General features: G+C 37.6%; 3 protein-coding genes and 1 long non-coding RNA gene across 4 annotated transcripts in view; 2 read left to right on the forward strand and 2 right to left on the reverse strand.

Annotated features, from left to right (window-relative positions):
• The window catches only part of LOC124272808 (ceramide kinase-like), a 32963-nt gene extending 31446 nt beyond the window's left edge, over positions 1-1517 (forward strand). The window contains exons 12-13 of the mRNA XM_046708024.1: positions 121-287; positions 551-1517. Of these exons, the coding sequence (XP_046563980.1) occupies positions 121-287; positions 551-623 (240 nt within the window). The 3' untranslated portion in view covers positions 624-1517. The remainder of the gene's footprint in view (positions 1-120; positions 288-550) is intronic.
• A 1946-nt stretch (positions 1518-3463) lies between these two features.
• Positions 3464-7823, reverse strand: LOC124272809 (transcription elongation factor A N-terminal and central domain-containing protein 2-like). The gene is made up of 4 exons (XM_046708025.1): positions 7616-7823; positions 6465-6606; positions 5645-5838; positions 3464-4042 (listed from the first exon to the last, which is right to left on the reverse strand). Exons 1-4 carry the CDS (start codon positions 7709-7711, stop codon positions 3854-3856), a joined length of 621 nt encoding a protein of 206 aa, XP_046563981.1. The 5' UTR covers positions 7712-7823; the 3' UTR covers positions 3464-3853.
• Positions 7824-10914: 3091 nt separating this feature from the next.
• Positions 10915-11538, reverse strand: LOC124272811. The gene is made up of 2 exons (XR_006897435.1): positions 11440-11538; positions 10915-11027 (listed from the first exon to the last, which is right to left on the reverse strand). It is a non-coding gene; the product is annotated as an uncharacterized LOC124272811 (long non-coding RNA).
• A 138-nt stretch (positions 11539-11676) lies between these two features.
• LOC124272810 (mediator of RNA polymerase II transcription subunit 26-like) lies at positions 11677-21484 on the forward strand. Its single transcript, XM_046708027.1, is given in 4 exon segments — positions 11677-11891; positions 17892-17966; positions 18978-19745; positions 19747-21484. Coding segments are annotated over 4 exon segments (2193 nt in total). The 5' UTR covers positions 11677-11828; the 3' UTR covers positions 21034-21484.
• The last annotated feature ends 6175 nt before the right edge of the window (positions 21485-27659 follow it).

The raw sequence follows: 27659 nt of genomic DNA on the forward strand, positions 1-27659 counted from the left end.
TCCATACATTGGTTACTGTCCATTCCTTCAATCTGAGTAGTTATTTACAACCTACCTATTATGTATTTCCTTTTGAGAATCAGAAAACTTTGTCCTGACTTTCGTTCTGTGGTATTCCAGCTGCAGGCTCCACAGTTGACTGTCCTCAAAAACATCAAAGGGCTTAAGATCAAAGTCAAGGTCAGTGATGAGACCTCTTCTGTGTCTGAAAAACAGAAGGAATTGGAACACTTGATGGACATAGACGGAGAGTTGTACCAAGCAGAGAACATGGATATTGAGATACGGTAAATCTCTTATAAACACAGAAAATGATTGTCTCAGTTCCTTGGAATTAGAATCTATAATACAATTTCTTATGCAGTTTGTCCTGTTGAAGTCTAGGTCCATACAGGGAGAGTTCACATATAAGACCAGGATACGGAGTCCACAGCACCGTAACTTTACGTCCTCATCAATGTACTGAACAACTGGTGACAAACATAAGTTTAGGTTATTTCATCATGTAACAGCAAGTTGATGTGTAATACTTTATTTATATCTATTTCAGTTTACTGTCTCAGTTTGTTCCTGTGTTTTCTTCCCCTGTTGAATTGCCTGGTGTGCAGACAACAGAGATATGACTCTCCAGCTGTTACAGGGTCGCCAGGGGACCAGCTTTCAAAGGTCACATCAACAAATTGCTTCTGTCCATCACCAAGCTGTGCCTTCATCTAATGACAATGGGTTACCGTCTAGTTTCACGCTGACTGTTTCTTTGTTTGCCGACATTAAACCTGGTCTCTGAAGGTCTTCAACCTGCATCACAGAGAACTTTCTTCCAGCAGTAAGTGGAGATGCTGTGACTGGAATACTGCTCAATGTGGCTTTAAACCAAACTCACTCACTCACTTTAGAAAATGTTTTTGTCTAGCTCATTCTTACTCACCATTTGCTTCATCAAATTGCCTTTATAATGAGAGAGTGCTTATTTATAAGACGCAAGCAATGTGTCTGTGTTTCAAGAGGAAGAGATATGATCTTCAATCTGCGTGTCACACTGGGTATACCCTTATGTAACAACACTGTCCAAGATAAGCCCAGTTCTGTTCCAGAAGTGCTATTTTTATTGTTCATGTGGCCAGTGATTGGCTGATACTGTAAGCGCTGTGGACCTGTGCTATGGGGTGTGATGTGACACTGTTGTATTTTGTGAGCCACATGTATCCGCATACTACTTAATATCTATATGTGCAATAGTTTGTCTTTGTGAAAATTTCAGTGTATGTATTAATGATCTTTTGTGCAAATCACAGCATTTTAAACTGCAATAAAATGTTCTGTAGTTAAATATGAGCCACCCAGTGTATACCTTTACCGAATATATTTTAGTGCTTTGCCTGGGCTTTTCCCATCTGAAATAGATTTGTAATTGTTTCCCATGGTGCTTGTAATTTGCTTGCATTTACTTTGTGATCTATTTTTGAACTTATAACTTACTTCTGATTTATGGAAAGTACAATTATATATCTTATGAATATTGCTCATGTGATTTTTGAGTGAGTGACCTGTAAACAATGCCAACCCGCGACTTCGGACAGAGGAAACACCCATGGTGTTTAAAGTTAGTTGGTCGGTTGGTTTGTTTTTTAATGCAGCACTGCATTATTACAGCTATATGACTGTGGTCTGGTAATAATCGAGTCTGGACCAGACAATCCAGTGATCAACAGCATGAGCATCAATCTACACAATTGGGATACAATACGATGACATGTGTCAACCAAGTCACCGAGCTTGACCACCCAGTCTCATCACATTTTACAACACGAATGGGTTGCTGAAGACCAATTCTAACCCGGATCTTCACTGTATGGTGTTTAAAGACAAAGACTCAGCCAAGTCACACCCTGACCATCTGATCCAACCTCCTCCAATCAGGAAGTTCAATTCTGACCCTGGTTTCTGTCGGTTTTAGGATTCTTCAGACAGTCATATTTTGTTATGAATTCATGATAAAACAAAGTGGAAAAAAACCCACTCAGATACAACACTCAAGTTACTCAAGTAACAACTGAAAAAAAGAACTACACTCGCGTAACCTTGATTCGTGGATATAAGGGAAGTGTGCCGAAAATCATATTTTTAAATGCATGATTTCATTTTGTATACTCACTGATTATTTTATTCATTGAGTCAGCAAACTGAAAAGGCCTAATATTCCACTCTTGAATCAAACGTGACATCATACAAGACTAATTTACGATATAGCATGATAATTACCGCAATCCACAAATCAAGGTTATCCACAAATTTAGGTTACGATTCTGTATGTCTTTGTGGGTAAAAGCAATCATCAAACTAGTGGGTTGGCCATCATAGGTTTTCTCTTTGCTTAACAATGCAGTCAGCAATGTTCTAGATATAACTGCAGCCTTATTTTGTTGCACAGTTCCTCAGTAATATTGTATTACTGTATTTATTGTACAGTAATACAATAGCCCTAAATGAAGCAATCAAGAATTTCCTAAGGTTCTGTATCCTGTCTCACACTGGGGAGACAAACAGGGAGAGCCATCAGTCTGTCCAGACCAACCAACTACTGCTATAATGAGCATCATCCACACTTAGGGATACCATACAACCTAGCACTCCCAATAATGACTGGTCAGTCCCTTATGACAAGTACAGGCTACTATGTTCCTGTTCTCCCTTCAGTACCTAGGACTGAATGTGTCTCTCTAACTGGATAGACAACAGCGGGCTGGTTTCTGGTATCATGCGACCAGATTAAACTTTGCATAGATTGATGCCCATGATGGCATTGACTGGAATGTCTAGTGAAGACTCAATTATTTAAAAAAATATCATATAGCTGGAAAATTGCTGAGTGTAGCTTTAAACAATAAAGAACAAGTGTTTCCCACTGATATGGCAATGTCCCCGCCACTAAAGAATGGAATATCTATATTTACTACTTTTTATTTTTTGGTCACATACAAGATGCCTGAAATGACTGGTGTCTGCATAATCACCCAATGTAGGCTGTCGACATAATTGAAAACATTGGGTGCAATGTTTTATGAGATATTGCGTTTAAATAAGTTTGAAAAATGGTCAAAGTGTCGTGGTGAACTTGAAAATAAGGTCAAGGTCACCAAAATCGACTGGTGTCCGGGTAATCCCCCAATGTAGGCTGTCACCAAATTTGAAGACATTGGGTACAACAGTTCATGAGATATCGCGTTAACAAGAATTGGGACGTACGTACATACGGACGCCGCTGAATACATAATCCCCCATTCCGCGTTGCGGAGGGGGACAACAATCAAACATCTAGATGCCACCTGTTGGCAAGAAGTATTACTATCTTGTGTGAACCAGCAGCAGAACCAGTTTAGATCCAGGGTTCCTCATGAGGCACTCGGGTAACAACAATACCTTCACATTATTGTTTTTATACCAGACAATATGAACAAAAAAATGTGTATAATGTTTTATTAAAAAGAACAAACATTTAAAAATTCATCATTTTGTAAAAGTCAGCATAAAACTTTTTTAAAATACAATTTTAAAGACAATGCACAATAGAATTGTTTAAATTGTGAGTCCTGAGCAAACATCCACTCCTGGATCATTCAAACTATCTCACGCTGTTAAACTGTCTATCTCAGGTAGAGCACATTTTCACCACCAGCAGCTACACCAGCATCATCAGTGATACCCTCAACTACACCAATCATGTGTGAACCTTGCAATACCTTACAGCACACACTACATTTTTCACACTCTGAACACTTATTCCATGCAAACATCTTTACACAAATTTGCTTCTGACAAGATAGTCATCATGCTTTCATCCACACACACACTATCATTTCTGATATGTCTTCACAAATTCTTCCACAGACATTTCTCTGGCTATAACTTTGTTTTTCACATCTTCCTTATTCCTGAGGGTGAAAACCACTGTGCGCATTGTCCTTCGATAGTGGACATTGATCAGCCTCTTGCTGACAAAGAACACCTCTCTCTCTATTGCCTCAGGAAGACTGTGAGACAGCTGGAAATCAAGCAGAATGATATGTTTAACAACCACCTGCCTATCTCACAAGCTGCAATACTAAACCGAAACCTGATTCACACCTTTCAAGCCCTAGTCTGGCCTTGTTGAGTACACTCTGTAACTTTCATCTTCATTATCATTACTCACAAATAGTCTAGCAATGAGACTGAATGTCACTGACGATGACTTTCTGTCCATGCAGAAAGTCTGTCCACTTGACCAAGGAGATTTAATTCTCCCCTACAGTTGGTCAAAATTCATGTTGTTCACACACATAAACATAAACCTTTGGAAACACAAATTGGCAAACATGAATCCTGCAAGCTACAATTAGACATTGACCAACTTGGTCTAACCCACAAGCATGAGTATGAGCTTGACATCCCGACAAAACTGCAAACAAAATCAGGTCAAACTGGGATTCAAACATACTTTTTATGTGATGTCACCAGCTCAATAAGTTTCTCATGATAAACCAAACACATTGATGACGTGGGTCAATAGTCTTCACACATGCTGTTCAATATTTAATATCACCTTACATGTAAAGACAAAGTAAGTAGGCAGAAATGAAAGGTAGTATAAAGGCCCAAACAATCTTTCTAATCAGTCTAAAGTGTGAGAAACTAATTCACTCATTGTTTATGGTGATTAAATTGAAGGAACAGTCATTTATACAGCTTAATGGATGAGAAATATGCTTGAAAGGGGACTTTTAGTCTGGTTCCAAACTGCTCTAGTCACCATTTGCTGTATGGTTTACATTTTCCATGGGTGCAATCTCACAACATCCCCCTAAAGGGCTTTGTGATTCTGCCGTATGATGGCAACAATAACTACCAGAATATATTTGGGTCCTAATGGGCTCATAACTGATATTTCTTGGTGTCATAAGCTTCACAGTCATTGCCATTACAGATCATTACAAAAGACACAAAATGTTATTTAACAGAAATCAACTGAATTTAACTGAGATGACAAATACTATCAATATTCTGCTGGTAAATATGAAGGAAGGCTGCCATACAACATGTTTTGGGGATGTGTACAAAAAAGGTAAATTATACAATATACAAATTTAGAGGTAAACAACAGATTTGACAGGAATAGAAGAACAGCTTGTTCAGCTTGACCTGATCAAGTGAATACTAATGTATTGCGTGACCGTGTCACAACTGGTTGCCTCTATTATTGTGAAGGGTTGCACCTTTGTCAGGTGATTGTCAACATGTCCAAACAACTGAGACAAGGTTGCCTTTTGACATCTCAGTGTCGAGAAATTGTCAGCAATGTCCTAACTTTCTTTAAAAAAAGAAGCTACAGATGGTTTAATGTTTCCGATTCGGACTTTTAGGCATCGAGCAGCAGCAGCGACATTAGTTACATTCTCTGCTCCCCTACTTAATGAAGTTAACTCGACCTGCCATTTGTGCCATTTGACCTCCTGGGTCCTGCATATGTAGAGTAGCTCAGGTCAAGCTGAACAAGCTGTACATGATGTATGGATATATTTCAATTTCATGTTTGAGTCAGATATTTCTTGTTTCCTGTAGTTGATAAAGAATGATTACACTCAAGGATGAAAACACCATCAGTTACCTGTAGTGAAAGGGCGTCGGCAATGAAACGCTTTCCTGATGCTCTCATTTTCTCAGTCTTTGCATCACATTTCACTTCAATTTGTGGCCGGTCAAGATGATCCTTGAAATGACGCCTCCACTTCAGGTATACCTGACGTGCTTCACTCGCAACTTGGTTATCTTCATGTTTGCGGAATCGATTGACAACTTTTCCTTGAAAAGTAGAATCAAACAGTAATTGACAGGAAACAATAACACAAAATGTATTTTAATATTCGGTTTCATTTTGTTAAGGATGAATCAAACAATGTCATTTGGTCCTCTACTCACCCAAGCAGACACAAATATGACAAACACAATTAGATAAGTTTAGCTTCAATCAAAAGGGTTAAAACACTTATATTTCATCTATTTCAGAAGATATTATGACCAGATCTTAAAACATGTTGGTAGTCAATATGTGTGACTGGATCATTTTATGACATTCTGTTATATTGTTAAAAACAATGTTGTAATTTTATTTCATTGTTGATGTTAAGATTCAGTACGAGTTGCTAACATTGCGTTTTCACAATAATCACTTGTCAGGAATATATTACAATCTTATACATGTATAAGAGTGGTGTGGACAAGATTTTCACCTATTTGGTTGACAACATGGCCAGATCCTCACCTATTTTGGTAGACAACATGGCCAAGATTCTCACCTATTTGGTTGACAACATGGCCAAGATTCTCACCTATTTTGGTAGACAACATGGCCAAGATTCTCACCTATTTGGTTGACAACATGGCCAGATCCTCACCTATTTGGTAGACAACATGGCCAAGATTCTCACCTATTTTGGTTGACAACATGACATGCCTCGGGGGTATCTTCTTCCCCAATTCCTTCAAACAGTCTACCAGAACATCCTTGGCTTGATTCTCCAGCTTCAGCTTGTTCTTGAGACGTTGGATATCCTCGATCACAACAACCCCCTGACGACAACAGGTTCAAAATACAATCAGCCAAATTATAATTGGGTTCGATTGCTTGTTGCAATTCATGCTGTATTGTGACATTCTCTACAAAATATTATAATTTTAATTCATATCATTCTCTTGTTTCTTGATATTACTCAACAGATATAAGACTTGACATGGCATAAAAACATATACATTGTTAAACTTGTAAATTGTTACTTTCATTTAGTACCTGCAGTTTTCTACAGTGGTACCATAGTGAACATAGTGATATACCGTAAAATATATGGAATTCCTTTGCCAGTTAACATACTGAAGCAATACAGTGTAATAAAAGTACACAGGTGTTAGCAACTGGATTTATCCAGACAGTAATGCTGAGTTGTCAGAACAGGTACTACAGCAGTGTACACAAGTATCTCTCTGTCTGCATAAGTGTACCCAACAGTGCCAACATTGGGCAACATCAACAGCGCCAAGTCAGGAATGAAGTGTAATTAGATAAACAGCAGATCTGTGGTAGATATTGCTCGTGCAACAGGTTTAGGTGACAGCGAAACTGAAACACCGTGACATGCAATAGATCTATACTGCCAAGCATATGGGCATTATGGTGTCGAATAAGGTATCAATATTTCTGCCAGATAGTTTGGCTGATTATAATGGATGGGTAGCTCATCACTTGGCTCTGAAAACCAGAAGATCAATCGTGTCTACTGTCCCACGTGAGGTGGCTATTTACAGAGAAAATGTGGAAAAGGCAGTCAAAATCATAGTAAATGTTCTGTCATCACAACGTCTCAAAGCTATTCCTGTTATTAGCACTAGGGTAGCATTTCTTGAGTTACTTAATCCATGTCGGGATGTGTAGCATCTATAATCAAGTGTAATTTGCCTGTAAATTGGTGCAGTAGGCGTAATTAGGCAGCAAATGGCTTCGTTAGATTTGTGTCAATCAGCAGATCGCTTAGCCATGAATATGTGCGTGTGGGCGAACGTTCCGTGTCTTGTTTTCCTGTTTCACCTGCAATGATTCAATTGTCGCTTGTCTAAACTGTTTTGTCTTCCCTTGTGAAGATTTCACCCATTGTTTTCTCGTTCTAGTCACAAATTTGTCCATTATCAGTTCACTTGTCAGTTACACTTCTATCGCTTTGTTTACTGAAGGGAGGAAACTCCGTTTAACAATTCTTTCGGAGAACCTCGGGTATTTACGGGAAGCCGAGTATAGAAACATGGGTTACCTCCCTTCTACCACTTGCCCTTTCGGGCTCCTTCCCAGCGGGTGATACCAATATCGTTGTGCGGAGCTTGACAGAATACAAACTAATAATAATAATAATAGATAATGATAATACTGTATTACCTTTTCAGGAATTTGTGTTACACCAACAGAGCTATTGACACATCAGAGAGATACAAATACAAATATTTACATAAATTCATGTATTTAAGTATCTTCACATTTGTTTAAAAGAGTACTTGGAATTAAGGATGTATGGGCTCTCTTAGTTTTCACAACTGGAACTTTGTAGCGGCGGCCTGAAGGGAGGAGGTTGTTTTCTGAATGTAAGTATTCAGTTGGGTGAGATATAATTTTGACAGCTTGATTCACCACTATATTTTGATGATAATCATTCAAATTTGACTCCTGCAATTCTATTTGCAGTGTTAACAATTTTGGCAATTTTAAAGTTGAGATGAACTGAGAGATCACGTCTTGTGAATATATTATAAGTGAAATGATTGAATTTTAGGAATACCTTTTTCCTTATATAAGCCATGTGCTCAATGGTCAAGTAACCCATTATATTGATACCCATCCTATTTTCAAAGTTGTATTTTTTTCCTTTGCGAAACAATTTTGTTGATGATTTTTCTCTCCCCTTTGTGAAATCGTTTAATAGGATTATGATCTGCCAAATTTATTATTTCATAATAATAATAATAATAATTCATTTTAACAGCGAGTAATATCAGTCTGTCTAGTTGCTCACTGGATGCTGTAATCACAATCTGATTATTATTACTCTGGATAACCCAAGCTGTTAATAGTCACATGACTTACCCCACCAGGTACCCACTGTCTGCTGGGTGAACAGAGGCAATTTTGAACAAACTCACTTGCCTAAGGTGAGACCACATGTGCTTCATTGTGGGGCAGAACTGAAGTCCAAGAAACTCGCAGGAGTCAGGCTAAACATGGTCACTCATCCAAGGACTCTCTCAACCGATTAGTGACCCGAGTTCTATGCATAGAACCACACACCACCACAATTTATAGAAATTATTTTCTTGGTGAGTAAATTATCAAGGACTTGGTACCAACACATTTGGAAAGTTCAAAATGTTTTGTTGAATGTGATGTTTGTTTGACAACAGGTTCAATAATTTGATGGTATCTGTAAGATATGTTTGGAGGGACTATCTAATCACTACAGAAGTTTTTGTGTAAGAGAGAGTCCCCATCAATTATATCCTTTCCTTTTTTGCCAGGCACTATGTGAATAAGGTATTTTGCCTTAAATCAAAATCTTCAAATCCCATTTCATGACTGATCCAACAGCGCCCAACATTAGGAGAAGCAGGTTCAAATGAATTTTGAGGAAAGTTACTCTTAGTACTTTATCATATGTGGCCTGGGATATGCAATCTGTTGACGGCTGAATATGCTGTATGACATCATCCCAAAGATGATAGTCCTATACCTTGTCAGCTTGCTGATAGAGGTAACCTCTTTAGTAAAGTGGAGGTGTCAGATTTGGAAACTTTTTATTCTCAGAAGTTTTACAATGGATCCATTTGAGCCAAAGCTCAGACCACAGCTCTCACTCAGTCATGAGTGAATATGGTCTTTTGGCCCTTTTAGCAATGTCATGACAGGGGATTTGAACATTCGTCTTAGGCATGAATAGCAAACATATTGTGACTGCCAAGCACTTTAAAACATGCAGCGTTAATCAAGTGTGACCCCTTGAATCAGTAGTGTAATGAGTTGAACAAATTAGAGGACCAGGCCCATCAAACACCAGATAAATTGGCTTAGGTGAACAAAGAAACAATTAACAGAACAATACCTCTTTGGCATCCAGGCATGACCTGCTGATCCATGCCAAACTTCTTGTGAAGACTCAAATCAACCGCGACCAGTCATTATGGAATGCTTCATGCATGAATTATTTGTTGATCATGCATTTCTCAAATGACAACATTCCCACCTCATTAGCAACAAATCACTGTAAGGTGGTATTGTCAGCTTGATGTTTATACATTATAGTGGCATTCTTGTTTCGTAACTTTTCAAGACAAGGTCTTAGATAACAAAAATCTTGACATGTGTGAGTTACTAGTAAATCTTAGTGCATGTGTACAATTCATTTCTATCAACCTTCTTATTGATCTCATGACCTCAACCCCCGATCTGTTCAACTTTCCTTCGAAACATTACAAATATAACAACAAACACAAATTTCAAAGCAATATTTTTAAACAGCTGAAATAATTACAGTAATTACACATGTAATCCACTTCCAAACTTGTATACATTGAATGGCAACAAATTCATAGTCTATGGTCCTTAACTAGATTGTTCCTTGTTTTTATCACCATGAAGGAAAAATCGACACAAAAAAGTTGTCCACAATGATAGTACTGCACAGAGACTGAGAACAAAACGTAATCCTTTGAACCATGGTGGGTAACCAGGTACCACAGTGTCAAAATATGCAGACCCAGCAATACCAGCCATCACAGTGATCACAGACATAGGGTCAGGAAGGAGAAGCCCCATCCACGCCACCAGAGATGGGGTAACGCTGTAACCCAGGTTAAACCAGTCAGGTTTATGATAGCTCTCTTCTGGGACCACAAACCCCCATCGCACCCCTCCAAGAAAAGATAGAATGACAGCTCCATAGGCCAGCTGAGCAAAAGCAATCTGTGGCATGTACAGTTGTGACATGGTCATATACACTGGGGCTGACAAAAAGGGAATTAAACCCGAAAATCCAAAAACTAAGGCTGGGACTGGGGATGATCTAAGTTCTTTCAGATTATTCCACACTGTGAGAGCTTTTGTTTCTCTGTCTTCAGAAATGAATCGTTTCTGGAAACCAAGTTCATGTGATTGTGCCTGCACCTTGTTACACACAGGGACACATAATTTAAAAGAAAGAAATGCATTTCTGTTACATCTTACAGCAAGACTGCTTTGTAAACTCTTCAAGCTATGATAATGCCGAAAGGCATATGTGTGGTTTGAGGACAAGATGCATGTTCCTGAAGCAGATTTGGAGTCTGTGCTAACCAATCTATGAAATCTTCTTTTGTTATAAATCTGCAGCTAGCAAACTGGGTGATAGCTTGGAGTTGCTGGGAAGCTCTTTGTAAAGATGTTAACAGAAGGTTCATGACTGGTTGCATTGGAAGTTGCTTCCCTGAAAATTTGAAACAGGCATTAAATAACAATATTTGCACATAAATTCAATAAATGCCAATGCATGTAGCAGACTGTTCATGAAATATGTCAGGTCTGCATGAAAGTATTTGCTTCACCGTTTATAATCGTTTCTATAATGCCATTGATCTATTCTTGCTAATAATTTGCTATGTCTTTATCTGTTAATTATAATTGTATTAAATGCTGTCATCAGTATGTACTGCAGTCTGTAACTCTACTGCAGTGAAGCATTAGTACTGAGCAGGTATTTGAGAATGTCCCAACGGTGACAAAGCATTGACAACAGTTTGACATTTTACCCACAATATGATTTCATGATATCATTCAATGCAGTCTTTTTCAATATGACATTCCAATAAATAAAACAATATATCGATACTTTCAACAACCTTGCCAGGGACGACCTCTCGGGCAAACTTTCCCGTTGGTAGTGTTGGTTATCTCCCTTGAATATTTGACCTCAAAGTTAACCTTTTGCCCTACATTGAACTAACCAATCAATGCCACGGTAACAACGACTGTATCAAAATACACCAATCACTTTCCTTGTTACACACAAAAAAGTACGTCATTTGCATAGTCTCGCGCGAGATTGTTCGCTAACGAGAATCCGCTCGCAGTTTCGTTACTTGACGTCATTGGCAGTCGAGAGTTTCTACCCAGATGTCAGTGCGTGTTCCGATCCCGTACAATGTATGGACGTCCGCCATTCTGGTGGCACAGTCTACGAAGCTCTGCTGGCGCAACTCCCCTCACATAGGAGATTCTGGCCGGCCCCATGCAGTTCACTCCTCTTCAGATAAAAGAGAAACTTCTGAAGGCACTTGATGATCAAAATAATGTAAGATTTTTCACCTTTTCGAAGGTGAAAACAGATCACCATTTCGTACCTATGACCGACTTCGCTCAACAACGATGTCTGGTGCGAAGGAAATGGGTGATCAGTAAACAACGTTCAGCCTTTCAGTTTCGCGATATGTTTCATATCGTACATAACTCTATGTGTCTAAGTTGTTTGAATATGAATAATTTTTCATATATCATATCTATTTTAAGTATTTGATCTCATTTAGCCGTTATAAAGTCCTGCTGAGTTCGCATTTCGGAGACGCAATCTCCCAATTTGGGCTGATTGAGTCCCAGTGAGTCTCTGTAACAGATTGTTTTTATGCGAAGCACGGTGTTAGAAGCCAGATAGTCTCTCAAATATATATTTTCTTGGATATTTGCATTAATTTTTCAAAATTGACCGTTGTATTTCCCAACTGGGACCCCATAGTGTTGTTGCACATGCACGTTTAACGAGATTCATAAAACTAGACCACGTCTGTGAACATGTGTTGCACGATGGTTTCTTGAAAAGCGTCAGTTAGCCCATTTTCACTTCATTCCAAGATACTTGATCGTATATATTATTTGGAAAACTAGGCTATATAATTAGAGATGAATAATTTAGTTCATATATTGAACATAGTACTTTTGGGGATATTTCCTGATGGCCAGATATTTACCTAATCTTTTTTTCAGGTCTGAACTTCTGATTGATGAAAGGTCTTAACACTGTACACCCACTTATTTCAAATTTCATCTTAAATTTATATCGTAAATTCAAAGGAATTTTGTAACGTTTTGTGTTAATTACATTGTGAAAATATAGTTGCTTGACATTTAAATTAAATTAGTAATTTTGCTCAGTCATAGTTTTTGTTTGATATATCTGTCTATTTTATTTACACAAGATCCATTTGCTTTTTGATCTGTTAAGGGAAAATATCTTAGAATATTAGTTAATACACACAAATATGTGTGTACACACACACACACACAGTATCAACTACAAATCTTGAAACGCTAATAGTTTACAAATTATCAATTGCTTGCTTGATTTGAAGGAAGTGTTTCTCAAAGCCTATATTAAAACATAAATCTCTCGTTTGAATGAAGCCGCTCTCCTACCCACTGTTCTTTTGGCCAGCCTAGTGCCTGTTTCACATTGTCATATCTTTCACAGATACAGATATGGCATGTTTTTATAGGTTTTATTTTTGACAAGTCTGCACATTTAGATAAGCATATGGCATGAAATATTTTGACTTTCTTTGAGATAATATGTTTTAGAACATGAAAAACAGTTTCCATATTTATTCTCCACATGCTTTCATCGAGGCTGTATGGAGGGATAGGTCACTTTGATGGGCAAAGGTATATTGTCATACACCTCACTGTCATATTTGTAGTATAACAATAGGTAAGGTTCACTGAAACATCTGGATAAGGCCAATCTGTTAAAGAGTTAATAGAATAAGAGAAAGTTCTAGGCTCATTAGTTTGTTATGAGCACAGTGTGGTCACATGTGTAGAAACTTCTCTGGCAGGATAATACCAGCAGAAATATTTGGGGTTATTGGCTATTTGCTTACTATGCTTCCCCACCCCCGATAACAAAAGTAAGTTTGGAAAGACTTCCGCCCGTAACCCCCATATTTTTTAAATCATTATATGCCTAAGAATATACTTCTATGGTTTTTTTTATAAACAGCCTATACCTAACCCTAAACCCTAACCCTACAATCTGACCCCAAACCTAACCTTAAACCCTCGAAATAATCCTAATAAATAGAATACATCTCAAGCAGGAGTTACGGGCGGAACTCTTACCGTAAGTTCACCCATTCCTGTGCAAGAGATGCAGTACAGCAGTATACCACAACATGTATAAACATGGCCTAGGTACAATGCACAATTACTCACTGCAGGAGATGTAAAAGAGATAAGTAGGGTTTTAATATGTATAGATATATTCATGGGGATTACTTCACAAACATGTAATTCATGTACTGGTTTACAAATGTACCATAATAAACTTATGACAGATAAGATAAGCTATGACCGTTTGATATACTGCCAAAGGTTATGACTATTTTGGACAATTGCAGTAGTCGGCTGAGTAATATGGTGGTGTTTTATTGGATTTTTGCACTGATTGACAAGTTGACTAAACCATCAATTTTGAGATGATGCGGGATATGTTTCACTATCCAATGCAAACAAAAGTTTATAGGTTCTTTGAATACAAGCTATTAACAAGACACAATGTTTCATCTGTGTGATTTCTAGTGTCAAATGGCTTGAGACGTGATTTGATCAATTTTTAGTTAGACATTCTTCAATACATTTATGTTCAATGCATTACCAAATCGTATTAATAAAGTTAGGATGTAAGTGACCAAGTGTCCGAGACAATCTGTAAAAGGCACATAAGAGGCCAAGAGCTCAAAAGTGCCACAATTTGTCATTTGCTTCTTTCTTTCAACTGACTGCTAGGGCTGGCTATCAATATAGATCATAGAGATCGATGATCGTTAACTAAATTTTGATCAATTATCGATAAATATTGTGGATATAACCTAGATAAAAAATGCAACCAAAAAAAGTCTGAAAGAAATGACTATATTTCACACCACTGGTAAGTGGTGACATGTTCATGCATTGGTTACTAACAAAACAAGTGTCCTGAACATAATTCAGAAGCAGCCTATGAATATAAATCTAACTTTGGAAACATTATTCTATCACAAAAGGTTCTGTACAATATTATCGGTGACACTATTTTCCTATTGATAATCAGTGATAATTGTTCCTATCGACATTATTTCCGATTATCAATCTTTTTAGCCAGCCCTACTAACTGCAGAAAGCATTCTCTTACAAAGGTATGCTGTAAAAAGCTACATACTCCCATGGGTATTACTATTTGAATTGTTGAAAAAGTAACAATTGTTGAAATATGCTGTACAGCATGAGCTATTAACTTCTGTATCACTAGTTACTTGTGGCACAATTTGTTACATAAGCCACTAGTCAGAAGTAAAAGTCTGCGCAGACTTCCTTTCCCATCTGATAATAGTCTTAAAATGATCAGAGGTACAGATAAGCTGCGTATCTGCGTAAATTACGCAAACATTTATGTGAAAACCCAATTCCTATTAAGTCTATTGAGTGCAAGTACGCTTGAAGTTTTGTAAATACTCAATAAATGTGATCTTACATGCGTACACACAAAAATGTCCAATCGTAGCTTGCGTACCAGTGGATAGATAAAATAACTGACGTATATTGAGAGGTTCTATTTTAGGACATGAACTTGACAACCTGCAGTCTTTCTTATCGTTTCTCATATTACAGATCAAAGGTAAATCACAAACACTAACATTTAAACTATATTATATTTTTAAAATTAATGGAAATTGGCACAATACCCAAATGAGTTTGATTGAGGTGAGTACAATTTATTTGGTTACTCAAAGGAAAATTAGGATACCCAATTGAGATGAACACAAGGGAGTACATAACTCAATGACCCAAAACGTTATCTGTAGCTCTGAATGATGCTTTTAACTAAGGCTGTAACGATTCACTCGCATATTCGCTATATACTGTAAATCGACAAAGTTCCCCGTCGTCAATGTTTTGTGTGATCAACATCCCAGCCAGTTCAATGTCGAGGCTCTCACCGTCAAGCATATTCTGCTTGACTGTGGATTTTACATCTGCAAGGGACTCGCATTATCACGCAACCAATCTGAAAGATCTGTTCTCCAGCGTGAGCGCTCATCTGATACTAAACTACCTGAGGGAAGTCGCTATATCATAAAATGTAACTGTGTAATGTCATTAACGAATGTATCTGCTTTTCAATCTAGTGCTATGACATTCTCTGTTCTAAAATGACAACGTAATGAATGTATGTCTTTGAAACGAAACCACTTTGTACTTACAATGTATATTAATGCAGACTTGTTCTCGTCACTATATGGCTGGAATAATGCCGATGTGACGTAAAGCCCAACTCAACTCAACTCGTGATTGTTTTGCGAGTCCTCTTCTTGTAAAACAAGTCGAATTGTTGACAATACATCGTATCGCTTCGCGTGAACGAACATACAAGAAAAGACCAAAGACATGTCAAATTTGCAATCAAACATCGCTAGAAAAGATTATTTACCTAGTCAGTTCTAACTTGTTTTTGCTAGGCATTGTCTTATATGCAAGGATTAAGATTACCATGTGTAATTGTCTCGTTTACAACGCCGGAAATAGCAATCAGCTGTGCAGTGCACACGTTCCCCTACCAGTGATTTAGTTAAAAAGTACCCGATAATATACCGAGATGAATTGTGATGTAGTGATCTTATAAATATAGTATCTGAAACTATTGTTTTATAAAGAGAAATATATTCTAGTATTCATTTTCATTGCAGGTTGTGCTCCATAAATGTAAAATATTTATAATCATAACTAAGGTTATGCGACAGTTTTTTTGGTGTATTTGGTGCATGGAACAATTTAACCTGTCACCTATGAGGTTTCGCGCGATGTCGCTATTTCCACTGTGAAAGCAATTTGTTGAAATGTGATCGTCCAGCTACACTAATTATGACTTTTGGCGAAACAAAATATATATGCGTATCCATTTACTGTCAACTACACTTTATTTCGAGACGTGAGTAGACGCAGTATGTAAGTGATTGCTATGAAGTAAGTACATTCTGTTAAGGAATATTACCGGTAGGCGAACATCTGGACTTCTTGACATTGTTTGATCACGTAATTTACATGGACTGGGAGTAATTGCTTAAGAAAATGAGAGACATCATAACGCCTGGAAAGTTTTGCGCCCTGGCGTTCATTCACAATATTAGCAAAACTATCCTGCCCTCAAAACTTTGTCGATTTACAGTATTAGCGAATATTTACAATTTTTTAAGGGGGCATGTTTTACTTGAACCCTTATGTCCTTTCCAAAGTGAGATATGCAAGAATGGAACATGTACTAGCATTGCAGTAGTGCAAGTCATGTTAGTTTGCCAAGACTGCACATGGTACTATCGACTATAACTATTACATACAAAATTTGAGTGTCATGAGATCACTGGTTATTGCTGTGACAAATCAAAACATGGGCGTTCCATATTGTACATCAACCGCTTAACTACAATATTGTATTCGTGAATAATTATTTGTATTAGTTACCCAAAATTCATGATACATATCATATTCGCCACAAAGTGTATTCGTTGCAGCCCTACTTTTAACCTAGGTAAGCATGGAAATCTATAAATCTTTAGTCACATACTAGTACTTTTGGAATTATATATCTGTCTATTATTTGAACAACCTGGGTTAAGGTAGTTCTTCAATGTACCAGATCATTTGTTAGATACTGTAGAACATGAGTCACTATTTTTCAATTTATTGTATCCCATGTCTGCAGTAGCATTTCATGATGCATATTGTCAGTTCACCAGTGTACATACACCACAAAACATGTCCTCATTTAAATGAATTCACGATTCATGATTATCATTCAACCCTTTTGCTTTGAGAATTTATTTGCCAACTGAATAATTTTAATGATGTCGATGAAGTGGTATATGCATCAAAGTCTGATATTACGTTTTAATAGTAACACATATAAATATATGTCTTCCATACGATTCAATATTTAAGAGAATACTTGGGTTTTGACGTAGTTCTGTCCTGTCACGAAAATTGACAAGTTAAGTTTTTTCATGGTATAGAGAGTAATGACCACATTGCAACCTATTGTAGGAATTCTCAGATGTTGCAAAGTAATCATTTAGACATTTTCATGTTTGAAGCAAATAGATAGGCCATTCTTCAGTATCACCAGAATTATGATATCTTTAAGACATTTTTTATGACAGTTGGTGACAATATTTTGGATAACAGATGGATGTTGTCCTTGAAAATGAATCTTTCAGAAACCTTTGCATTACTAGTGTTATTACAATTTCCAATCAAATCCAATGTTTTTCAGGTACGTGATGCGGCGGCAGTGTTGGAGGTCATCTCCATACTGGAGCAATATCCCATCACTAGGGAGGCCTTGGAGGTGAGTCAGCTGCAATGAAAGGGTATTACTAACTTACAGAAGCTGTTATCATTTACAGTTTGCAACCTTCAGTTGACTACATTCCTGTTCTTTCCTGGGAAAGTCCATGTTAGAACTGGTCGCCTGCAAAACATGCTTGTCGTAGGAGGCGACAAACAGGATCAGGTTGTCACATGTCATCAAACTGCGTAAATTGATGCTCATGATGTTGATCACTAGATTGTCTGGTCCAGACTTGATTATGAGCACACCACACCATATACTGCATATGAGGCAAGTCTTTTGCACTTAGGAATTCTGAATGGTCCTCAGAATAATCAAATTTGATGACAGATGACAAGGTGTGGGTGATATGGAGTCTTTCGTTTGAAAGGAGAAGTCGCCTTTCATTGGGTAGAAGATCTCACTTTTTGCCTCCTGACTGTTGTCTGATAGCCACTGATGTTGTTTATCAGTAAAACTTAACATGTCATTCGAAATGACTGTTCCAAGAACTATTTTTGCATGACAGAAGGCTGTTGAATAAACAAACACCTAATAGTAGATAAAACTAAGTCTAGTCAGTTGAAATAGAGATCACTGGTGATTAAATTACAGGAAAAAGACTGTCTTCGTCTGATCGTCTGACTTGCCCCAGAAATTAAATGAACAGAATGTTTAACTGTCACCAATTTGGTGTTGCACCATGTCAAAATGCAAATTGTGCAATAAATATTGTGACAAAAATACATTGTTATTACAAATGTAGGGATCATGTATGCACTGATGTGCTTTGTTCAAGGTTGTGTTATAGATAAGGGATATGAATTAGCACTGGTTTTGAAGGTATATACAAGGGTGGCCTTGTATATCGGGGTCCATGTATACACACCAATACAGTAGCTGGAAGATTGCTGAGGACAGCATTAAGCAACAAACAAACAAAACATTCCTGTTCTATTAAAGCAACCTCATTAGCTTGTTTTGAAACTAAATTGCTTTTTGAATGAAGAAATGTTTGCTATTTTTCAGCAAACAAGAATTGGAAAGCATATTAATGAACTTAGGAAGAAAACAACAAATGAGCAGTTGGCAAAGAGGGCCAAGAAGTTGGTGCGCAACTGGCAGAAACTCCTTAACCCAGATCCTGATGTTAAACAACCAGTTAATGGAGAACGGGTAGTGACCCCACCCCAGCATAGGGGCGTCGCGGCTTTACAGGGGACTGTTCGGCAAGGTGGCATCTCCTCTCCTGCACTCTCTCACAGTAACTCTATTGCAGGCAGAAAGTGTATGTCTCCAGCCCTGGTTGGGGGCAAGCCACTCACACCACAAATAGCTAAAGGGAGTCCCCTTGCTTGCAGTTCCCCTGCCCTCAGAGGAGGGAAACCTGCCACCCCAACATTACAGGCCTCTCGTCTCAGTCCAGGCCTAAAAAGCACTCCCTCCAGTGGCAAACCATCCACTCCCTCCCTACATTCTGCTCGCAGTAGCCCAGGACTGATGGGAAGGACATCTCAAGCTTTAAGTGGTGGGAGATCTACTACACCCACCCTCTCCCACCTTACCCAAGGGTCCCGAGCATCTCCAGTACTTGGCAACAACTCCCGCAGCAACAGCCCAGCACTCAAGCATGCCTCTGTAGACTCTCCACACTCTGGCCTCAACCCCAAGAACACCAATAGTCCAAAGACCCGTTCACCAAAACCAGAACGTTCGTCAGCTTCATTGGGAGGCCGTCCAGCAACCCCAAGTAGTCGTGCTCATACTCCTTGCTTTGGTTCTCGCCCTGTGACGCCAAGTAATAACGAGGACTCTAACTCGAAGTTGGCCCAACACACCATTGTCAGGAGGGCCCTATGATCATGAGAAGAATAATTCAAATTCTAAATTCAAGGGTAAAGGAAAGAGTGAATCGGACAAGGACAGTTCAGAAGTGTTCCCACGTAAATCAAATCATTCCACTGAGTTTTCAGTTTCGAATTCTAGTGATAAAGGCTCAAGAAAGGATCAAAGTGACATTTCAAAAACTAATGTTGCAAATAGAAAAAGGACACGAACCAAAAGCCCTGACAGTGTGCCTAAGAAACAGCCCAAAACTGACAATTCAAGTCTTTCAAAAGATCAGAGGGATCCTACAATAAATGGGGTTGTAGGCTTTCATAAACATCACAAGGGCGATAAAGTGGACCCTAATAGATCAAATAGTGCTACATCGTTAACTTATTCCAAGGGCTGCATGGAGTTGTCACCTGTGTCCCCAGTTGATAAGACTGATACATCTCGTCATCATATATCAAAGAAACATTTAAATTCAAAATCTGACTCTGCAAAGGCTTCAAAAACCCCAAAGGTCAAAACCACTGCTGAGCTGATTGCTGAGCTTCAAAAACGACCTGGTAGTACCAGTTATGGTAATGATATCATGAATAAACTTAACAGCAATCAGATAGAGAAAGAAGTGGATGCACCTCGCTCTGTGTTGCCACCTGGTGTAAAACGACCAAAGAAACGCATCAGTATGAGTAGTGAGAACTTGGCCCTTCTGGGGACTCCGTCATCAATGTCACTCAGCCAGACAAAGAATGAGATGGTTCAAAAATTTCTTCAATCCTCAGTCAACCAGTCATCTGATCGACTCAGTCCATATAAAGATGATAGTTTGAATAAGTATGAATCTCCAGTGAATTCCTCGCATTCATTTGGAGAAGCCCACAATGATAGCTTGGGTGACTCCATTAGTGTTGATGAAGATAATCATGCACGTTACTCGAACAGCGAGGTTAAAACTGAAAATGGTATTGAAGCCAAAATGGCAGAGAAGCAATTAAGTGTTGAAGAAATACTGAGACTGTTACCTCCTCTTGATGCAGAGAGCATTGATTGGGACAGTCATGAATATTCATTAAGTGAAGCCACAGCAGGAAATGAAAGTGAAGTGGAACGTTTGCACTCAAAGGAGTGGGACAATGTGAATGGATGTTATGATGTGGATATGGTGTGGCATGATTGGTCACAGACTTTGTCTCGATCAGCATATGATGGTACTTTATTGCACATCTTGCCCTATGTCAATATAGATGACTGATTATGTAACAGTGCTGCCTTTATATACCCTCAGCTCTTATAATTGAAACTTGTTGACTTTATTGTACTTGTTTGTGTGGATTGTCTGCCAAAGTCATGCATATCAGTTTAGGATGATTGTCTGTTAATCTGCATCTGTATCTGCAGGTTCTCATTTTGGTACATCCATGGACAAAAATAACCTTCCCTTTTGCATTCCATGTTGTTTCAAGGGAAGACAATGCATGATGCGAGTCACATCCAAACAGTATCAGTTCTGTTTGCAGCCATCTAATTTGTTTTCAAATGTGTGACAACTGTTATAAGCTATGTAAGAATATGGTCATGATGATTTGCAGATGAGAACTCAGAATTGTCACAGGTATGAAAACAGATCCTTTGTTCCTATATTATAGAATTAAGGTACACAATCTTATTAATGTAATTTATTTGATTGTAAATAATGCAATCTTTAAAAAGTAATTATAGCCAAAGACACCAGAAGCTGAAATCCTTTGATCGTCAACTTACTAACCTTTGACATACCCATTGATTTTCAGGAAAAAATGGTCATGACCGAGAAATGTGTCCCTTAAGATAATTTTTACATCTAGTTGCACAGGCACATTCAGATCAATATATTGTGAAAATGTCGCTTTTGAATAATATTCAGTCAGGATATATGCTAAACAATTAGAATAGTTTAGTTTCAGAACATAACAGTGCATTTGGGGAAAACAAATTATTATGTTGGGGTTCATGAATATTTTGGGGCATGTTTTTGTTTAATTGTGTGTGAAGTCTTCTACAAGAAAACGCAAGGCAGAATACTTGATAGATTAAGATGTTTCTTTTAATTTTTTATCAGACTGGCGGATCCGTACAACAACTAAAATTGGTCTGGCCTTAATAAAATTAGTGGCAATGTTATATACTTGTATCTGCAACATTAGTTGCTTTCTGAAGATGTCATTGAAACAAAGTAAGTGAAAGCACGATGAATTTGAAATGTTGAATTTTGCAAAACCTTTGAATCTTTTTACTAAGTACAGTGAAGCCTCGTTAATCCGGACGGTTGCGTTTCTCAGTAAATTCGTCCGGATTGCGAATAGTCCGGACTACTGAATCAAGACCCAAGTTGCTTACCTAAGAATTACAAAAACGACACGAATCTGGATAAAACAAATAAGCATTTAATGTAAAGCTTAATTCATCACATCAATAATTTTACCGAGTGACATCCGCATGTTGATCCGACGTGTCTGATCACGTCCTTCCTCAGCACAGGTGAGGTAATGTCTAACAAGCGATCTATTGTAGTATGCCTTGAATGTCTGAATTATTCCTGCATCCATCGGTTGAATATGAGACGTGGTATTTGGTTACATTTCGCAAAGTTAGCGAAGCACACTTGTGACTTGCAGCATTGTCGTAAAGCAAAATCACTTTTAGTCCACGTGACCGGATCTCTCTGTCAAAGTACATTAACCAATCACAAAACAGTTCACTTGTCATCCATGCCTTTGTATTGTGGTGTCAATCAAAGTGTAAATGTACAGTATCTTCAGTCGGGAGCTTTTTATGTCTAATTAAAACAACAACCCAGTTGGCCAGTTAATTAAGTAAACATCGCCGAGCGGTGTTGTTACGGTTCGTGAACACGACTTAGTGTCCGGACTGTGAAGCAATTTACTGTTTATTTTACTGATTGGTGACAGCTACTTACCGTCCGGTTCCGGAAACCGAATTTCCGGATTATCGAGGCAAATTATATAGGCATAGATTGGTAACAAGCTGAAATCGCCCGGGAGGCGAGACTTCCGGATTATCGGAGTCTGGACTAACGGGGCTTCACTGTATTGCGATTTCCACTGGTCATTTGCCGACTGATGATGTCTGCTTTATGTCGGCGACAGGGATTAACAGCTATTCAGACTTACAATCAATAGAATTGTGTGGATATTGTAAGAAAAATTTCTGATCTGAAATGCCATATTTTTTATATCTTTAGTCTGCAGGAATGTTTAATAAATATGATAATCTTTAAGATCTAGTTGTGATACCAAAAAAATTAGCAGTGAAACTATTTTTAATGTGTACCACTTTATCAAATATCTGCAAAGGTCTAAAGTTTTCTAATCTGGCCACCATAAGGTTGTAAGTACTGTGGTTCTGTTGACCTACTGAAAAATGTATATTTTGGCATTATGTTTGTTTTGAATTTTCACACTTTCATCAACATCATTGTATACATTGTGTTAGTTGACATATTTCCAGTGGCCAAAACATGAGATTTCATCAAGTTAGATTTCCAGAATTATCACACCTGCCAGATGCTCATCCTAATTAGTGATATATTGATCATGTTGACAAATCCCTGTATACACTGTCGGCTATACGTTGTATGAATGCATTTTGCTGTTCTTTTTTTTTTTCTATGTTTTAAGCAGAATATCAAAATGACAGTAAATATGTGAACAAGTTCACAAAGGAAAGATGAAATGCAAATAAAGTACAGCTAAGTGCAGTAATCATTTAGAGTTGGATCTATTACTTGAGGCTTAGAGAAGTAGAGACCTTGTGTTTAATTAGACCTATTATAACTGCTTGTTATATGAAAGCCCCAAAAGGTTTGTTCAAATATCTATGCAAGATGATCTATAGAACATTTATCTACCGAGATTCAGATTGGGGTAAAAGCTTTCATGTAACACAAAATGTGCAATGGGAAACTTTCATACCACAAGTGGAAAATGTGCAACATATTAATGTTCTGAAAATATGCATTTTAAATTCTTTTGTGTGCACTTAGCCATGCTAGCTGGATATTTTCAAGTTTTAAACATTTGCAAAATATTTTTGTTTTGATATGTGAGTTGAACTTGGCATATCATGTGCTGCTGTTAATTGTTCAGCAGTTTTCAATGTGAAGACAAAACACGCACCTCTCCGAGGAAGCTATAGTATATTTTGTTGATAATCATATTTGGCACATTGTTTGGAATTATTGAAGACGTGTTTGTAGTCCTGGATTAGTGTGTTAGTAGTTTGTCTGATATTACTATTTATTTCTTAATTTCAAAAGTTTCTAATATATTTTCAAAATACTTAAGTGTTTGTACATTTACATGTTTTTGCATAATTTAGATAATGCTTCACTCAAGCAATATTTTACGTGTAATTATGTTTGTTTCTTGTCACAATTTCTACGCACTTCCCTGTGATCAGAGAATTGCAGAGTGACCTAGATTATGGTAAAAAGGTAGCACTGTGCATCTAGTCATGTGACCCATCACCGGGCCTCGGTGTAAGAGTTGTGCAAGCAGTGATGAATGGAAGAGTGAACTGGTGACATCCCCTGGACACCTCTTGGTATTTTGGAGGCAGAAAAATGTACTATTTGAAGACTCATTCATATTACTATGATTGTAACTGTCCTCATCATTTCATCTATCAGCCTGTGTATAATTTGCATTAAATTTCTATAAAATTCTATAAATGTTGATTATTTTGTGGAGTGATGACACAATTTGTTTTGTTCTTGTGAAAAGCAGGAACAATAAAGGTATTATTACTGATACTCCTTGTGTGTGTTTTGTGTTGCATGTGCCCTGAACCCATGTTTCAGATTCTTTGTGTATGTCCACATGCACCTTGACAATATGCTGTGTTTTGTCTGCGCCATTCTCAGGTTTGTTTATTTGCTATGTGTTACTCTGGACTTTAGTTATTTCTAAACCATAATCTGGCTGAAATAATATACAATATCCTCTGTTCAGGATGTCAAGGCTGTCCCTTCAGTATTTGACACTGCCATGCTTCTATTTTTAGTAGCATCAGGGATGGATTTCCCATGTATTTTGTTATGCCAAGGTTCAATTTTATGATACAATATCATTACAATATTTGCATAAATCATGTAGTCCCCAAGGTGCATGGTCAACTGAAATAGACAAGACAAAATCATCAGTGGTGTTTTCCTTTATTCACAGTTTAATTAATGTATTTTTAACAAAGCATGTTATATATTACTCAAAAGAAGTTAACTTGTGTAGGATTAACTAGAGTTGTGAGGAAAAGATTGATTATATTATCATTGAACAAGTATCAATCCCTCTTTATATTTTAAATTTCACTGGAATTTACAAAGAATGAATGCAACCTGTTCACATTTGTAAGATAATTCCCAAACTGAAGACCTCTATTTCTTTAATGCAAATATTGCATGTCAGGCTGCTTTGAGGATGGTTTGATCCCAAGAGTTTCCCTGCTCATGAACTCATCCTTTACTGGGGTTTTTTGTCAAAGTGGTAAGTATATAGCACCAACATAACTTTCAGCTGCTGTTCTCTATGGAGATGACTATTTGAAGCATTTGAACCAAGTCATTTGGGATGTCCATCTCTGTTTGAAGACTCTTCATTAATGAACAACCTTAGTTTGGTCGTGGAGGTTGACTTGTGTTCAGCTACCAATGTCTGTCTGTTTTGGAGGTCTACTATCCTTTTATTTCAAAGTGTTTCCGTCTTGAAGATGAGTAGTCCACATTACCACACATTTTGACTCAAAGGGAAACAGGATTCTCCACTCTTTATATTCAAAAGGGAACCTGCCAGCTTGGATGTTTCGTTAAAAGTTTATTGGAGCAGTTACTGGTGGACTTCTTCTTTTGGTTTATGTGCAGTCGCATTTGGTGTACAGTTTGAAAAAGTTTGGTGTCAAGAATACTTACTGTGTTGACTTGCTTGTTGGTAAAGACAGTGGGTATTTCGTTTTGGCTGATCCATGTGTTATTGAGCCAAGCATAAGAGTACAAATTACTTCAGGATGAAATTCCAGCAATATTTTGTTCATGTGATGGGACTCTCTACGACTTATTATCCCAGATTTTGTACAAGAGTGATCCTTTTGGTTCAGAATGCCTTTTATCTTTCTGAGCATATTCAATCCTGATATTGAAGTTCAAGCACTTTCTTGCAGTCAGGCTGCCAAGGTCCATGTTTGTTTCATTACCAAGATGGTATTTTGTTGAAATGGAGATCTCCAGGCTTTTCATCTGAGAATGTTTGGATTCCACAGATTTCATGAACAGTCAACAAGTTTTGCTAATACTAAGGCTGGTCATTTTATCAAGTTTGGAAAATCTTTGAAAACATTTTAATCAGATTCATACTTCGATCTATATATCCTAAAAACTACATTGGCTACATGATGTATACCGACAGAAACAAGACAAACATGGCTAAATGTGTTCACTGCTTGCTGAGGAAAATTTGATGAATATTAATAATTGGTTTCTGCATAATATTCAAGCAACATGGCGAAATAGTTGAGTCAAGATACCCATTTTGGACCATGTAGAGAATCCATTTGGTCTCCAATAACAACCATCATGAGTTGCTGGGGATCTATTATAGCAGCTTCCAACCTGGGATCCCAACTGGGAATAAAGGTCAGAGATTGCTATGTGTTTGTGGGTGGAGAACTAATGCCATTACATCATCAGTGGTTGATATGGGCTGTATACTAGTACATGTATTACAATCCATACCCTGTCAAAAGGTTTGAACCATGAATTCATCAAATTGTGGCTGTAGAAAATGTCCAGATAACACAAAATTTAGTATGGTGGTTTATGATGCTGTATATTTTTGTCAGGCCAAAGTTGAGCAACAATATAATTCCTCAAAGAAATCATACATCTGCAAAGAAAAGTCCTTTTAAATTAAAAAAATGTTATGACACATTTCAACATCCAATGGCATAGGTTTTGTGGAGTAAGGGTTGATAGTAACCATCACCTCTAATATTGAATGGGGATCAGGTGTCCCAGTCATCTTTGGTGCAAGGGTCCTTTAAAGGATTGAGTCACAGTTTTCCCCTCATTACATCTTAGTAGGTTTGTCAGCGATGGTGGTGCTTTCCACCAAATATGTACAGGTGAATGTCAAAGAATGCACCACTTCAGTTTTTGTCTTTCCCATCAAGCTAACAAACCATGATTGTAGTACTATTCAACATAATAAGATTAGTGCAGGAGATCAAGGGGTTTACCTCCCCAGCACCTGGTTCATCACCCAGAAATCATAGACTCTCAACTCAATCTTTAACCACTCTGCTATGTAAACACACCCTCGCCCTATCATTGTATTCTGCTCTTTGATCTCACTGCATTGTTTGTACATACTTAATTATACTTCCTTCTTCCCTTGTATATACTCAGTTTACATATCTGGCTTCCTGTACATCTATATATATACCGTACTGTTCACTATCACCATTATCCACCTGAAGAAGGGGCAAGAACTAGCCCAGAAACATTGTGAAAAATAAATCAAGAAGTTGTTATCCATAACAAATTCAGAGTGCAGTGGTGTAGTTTGGATATCCAATGAATTGTGAAGCAAATAGGGGTAACATTAGTTATATTTAGCAAAGTACGACTTTTGTAAGAATACATTCACCTTCCCACAATCAAATTTCTTGTGACTATTTGACATCCAAGTTTAGTAGGCCCAACTTCATAAATTGATAACAGTTAAAATTCTGATCTGTGTATTCTTATTAATGTATATTTATTTGTGGTGTGCATTTTCACCCAGATTTTCCATTAATAATGTTTGAGGAAAAGAGAAATAACAAGCATAC

The sequence above is a fragment of the Haliotis rubra genome, unplaced genomic scaffold (genome assembly GCF_003918875.1).
Source record: "Haliotis rubra isolate DU_JTF1 unplaced genomic scaffold, ASM391887v1 Scf173, whole genome shotgun sequence".
In the NCBI taxonomy this organism is placed as follows: Eukaryota; Metazoa; Mollusca; class Gastropoda; order Lepetellida; family Haliotidae; genus Haliotis; species Haliotis rubra.